The 2,823-nt window shown below is 38.6% G+C and overlaps 1 protein-coding gene across 1 annotated transcript; it reads right to left on the bottom strand.

Moving 5' to 3' along the window:
• Nucleotides 1-1,018: 1,018 nt before the first annotated feature.
• Nucleotides 1,019-1,372, bottom strand: LOC130427522 (dromaiocalcin-1-like). Its single transcript, XM_056755047.1, has one exon. It carries the CDS (start codon nucleotides 1,370-1,372, stop codon nucleotides 1,019-1,021), a length of 354 nt encoding a protein of 117 aa, XP_056611025.1.
• Between the last annotated feature and the right edge of the window lie 1,451 nt (nucleotides 1,373-2,823).

The following is a 2,823-nucleotide window of genomic DNA, read 5'->3' on the forward strand; positions in this document are numbered from 1 at the left end:
GAGACCGACAGAAAGGGAACGTCTTGGTTACGTATGTAACCTCAGTTCCCTGATGGAGGGAACGAGACGTTGTGTCCCTTATGCCACAAACACGTATCGTATTCTGCTGCAGTCGTGAGAGGATCTCAGGCTCTTCAGAACAAGAGGTAAATGAATGCTGCACGCCGGCTTCGTTTTATACCGGATATCCGGGGGCGGAGCCCGGCATGCAAATTTAATTCGCCAAATTTCATTGGCCTTTTCTATAGTAGTCAGAGTTGATTGGTTCTCAAGGGCGAACCCCATCTGTCGTTCTCGACACAACGACTCGTTCCCTCCATCAGGGAACTGAGGTTACATACGTAACCAAGACGTTTTACAGGTTAAAGTAATCTGTCTGCTGGGTCTCTGAAAGCGGGACCTGCAATGCAAAGGAAAAGATGTGTTGCAAAATTATTGCTGCTGAACTTTTACTTTGCTAAACTTGATTTTTTCTCTCTGTGCTTTACTTTTCTTTTGCAGACTTTTAAGTTTTACTTGGGAAGATAATTTTTTTGCTTAATACCCTATTTTTTTTGCCAAAACTTATGTTTTGTTTTGCAAAAAAATTTTCTGTTGCAAACATATATAACCCTATTTTGTCTCCATAAAAGAGGAAGTATATTAATATGTTTTAGTATAAAACAAATACAATTAAGTAGATTAAAACCATATAAAGTAAATAAAACCAACTTTGTGAGAGAAGCACTTTTAGAAATAGTTTAGCAAACATCAAAACATCAAACGTTGGGTTTTCTACTGAATTTGTCAGCAGTAAAAAAATTTGATTAAGTAATTATTTCTCTAATGGCTATAAACTATCAACATTTGAATGAAGATTATATACAGTATCATTTATTATAATATTATATCTCAACTTCCACAAGAATTAAAAAAGTATAAAACACAACAACGTCAAATGTCAAACTGATTTCTCTCATAATTAAGTCACCTTAACTGTGTTTACAGTTTGTCAGGCAGTCGACATGTTATCTACTCGTTATGCAAAACACAGAAAGTTGAGCTTCTCCTCACAGTCTCTGGGTGTCCAGGTCTGTGTGTTCTTGTCCAGAGCTGCACAGCGTTGGTTTTGGGCAGGACATTGAAGCTGTTCATCTGAAGACCAGACCTTGAAGATAAGATCATCTCCACTGATCCAGAACCATCTACCTGCTAGAAAGCGCAGACCAATCCACACGTATTGTGTTTGATCTCCTGTGATCTTACTGAGAGCATCAGTCATGCTTCTGTTTGAGCTCAGAGATGCCAGATCATCATGATGATGTCTACAGTATTCTAGAGCTCCCTCCCAGCTCTCAGACTGATGAACCAACACAATCTCAGACACATTCATACAGAAGAAGGTGTCTGTTTAAAAGCATCCACAGTCTTGCACTTTCAAACTGTCTTTGTGTACTGTAAGAACTGTCTGGTTGTCCTTAATCCCAGCTAACTCGTGTTGCAACTTCACTTGTCGTTCACATCCGATTCCAAGTCTCTTGTTGAGTCCAACCCAGGTGTTGAATGTTTAATGTCCTCGTCATCCATAGAGCTGGATGATGAGCAGCATAGTGCGTGTACTCTTCATCTTTACTCAGTCAAGAGGTTTTGTGAGTCTGAAGATGAAGATAGAACTGTGACTCTCTCTTACTTCAACTGACTCACAACCAATAACAAAAGAGTGTGATGAGTGACAGTGACACAGTACAAACTCAACACAACATTAGTGTTTGCTCAATACCAACATTTTGGCTTCGGCACGGTACTAGAATCAAGTACGGGTAATATCGGTGTAGTAGAGTAGGCGGGGCGAGACCGTGGTTCGAGTCCGGTGAGTAATTGTGAATTAGAATCCTTCCATTTTATTGAGATGTGTTACAGTGGTGCCGAAACCCGGGAGGAAGGAAGGAGGCGGGAACCGGCAAACATTTAAACATTTAATAAAGTAATTTAAAAGCACACAAAACAAAACATGAACATAAATATAAATACAAACATAACATAAGTTCGGGCCCGGTCCTCTCTCTTCGACGGTCCGGTCGCTCGTTCCTTTTATATGCTCCCATCTCCTACGTGATTCGAGCCCGGTGTGCGCACAGCTGGCGCTAATTCACAATTACTCACCGGACTCGAACCACGGTCTCGCCCCGCCTACTCTACTACAATCGGTACCACATCGGAACAATAGGTGATAAATAACCAGGCCCAAAATAAATTATTAAAAAAATATAGCACCATTTTATTTTTACACTTTTGCACTGTATTGCTGAAAAATGCTTCTTTTATATAGACTTATCATTCTCCCACAAATATGAACAATTACATTTTGAACAGCAATTAAATGTTTCAAGTAGGTATATTCAACAGCAGCATTCAAGATGAAAACTGAATGATCCATAAAAATAAAAGACTGCATAGTCTTCACTGTATAAAATAAATATGCAATGACTCTAAATAAAGCTACAAAAGTTTAATGTTCTCTTTAATATGTGACAAAGACGTATTAGTTTACTGTCACTTTAAGGCAAATTCTTTTTTTGATGCGGATATACATTTAAAACACAGCAGAATGTGCTTATGTGAACCTTTTTGTGTTTTTTACATAAACACACACACACACTACACAGACACACACAAACAAACACACACGCACACACACACACAAACATGCACACACGCACAGTGAAAGCGCACATTTAAGATAAAGGAGAGAGAAAATAGGGTCAAATATTTAACAGATTATAAATTCCTATAAGCAATATTAATCATGTAAAACTTAAAAATTCTAATTCTAAAGCAGCCCCC

The sequence above is a fragment of the Triplophysa dalaica genome, chromosome 8, assembly GCF_015846415.1.
Source record: "Triplophysa dalaica isolate WHDGS20190420 chromosome 8, ASM1584641v1, whole genome shotgun sequence".
NCBI classification, from domain to species: Eukaryota; Metazoa; Chordata; class Actinopteri; order Cypriniformes; family Nemacheilidae; genus Triplophysa; species Triplophysa dalaica.

Coding starts and splice junctions, on each gene's coding strand:
- LOC130427522 (XM_056755047.1), bottom strand. CDS start 1,372: ATGAATGTGTCTGAGATTGTGTTGGTTCATCAGTCTGAGAGCTGGGAG.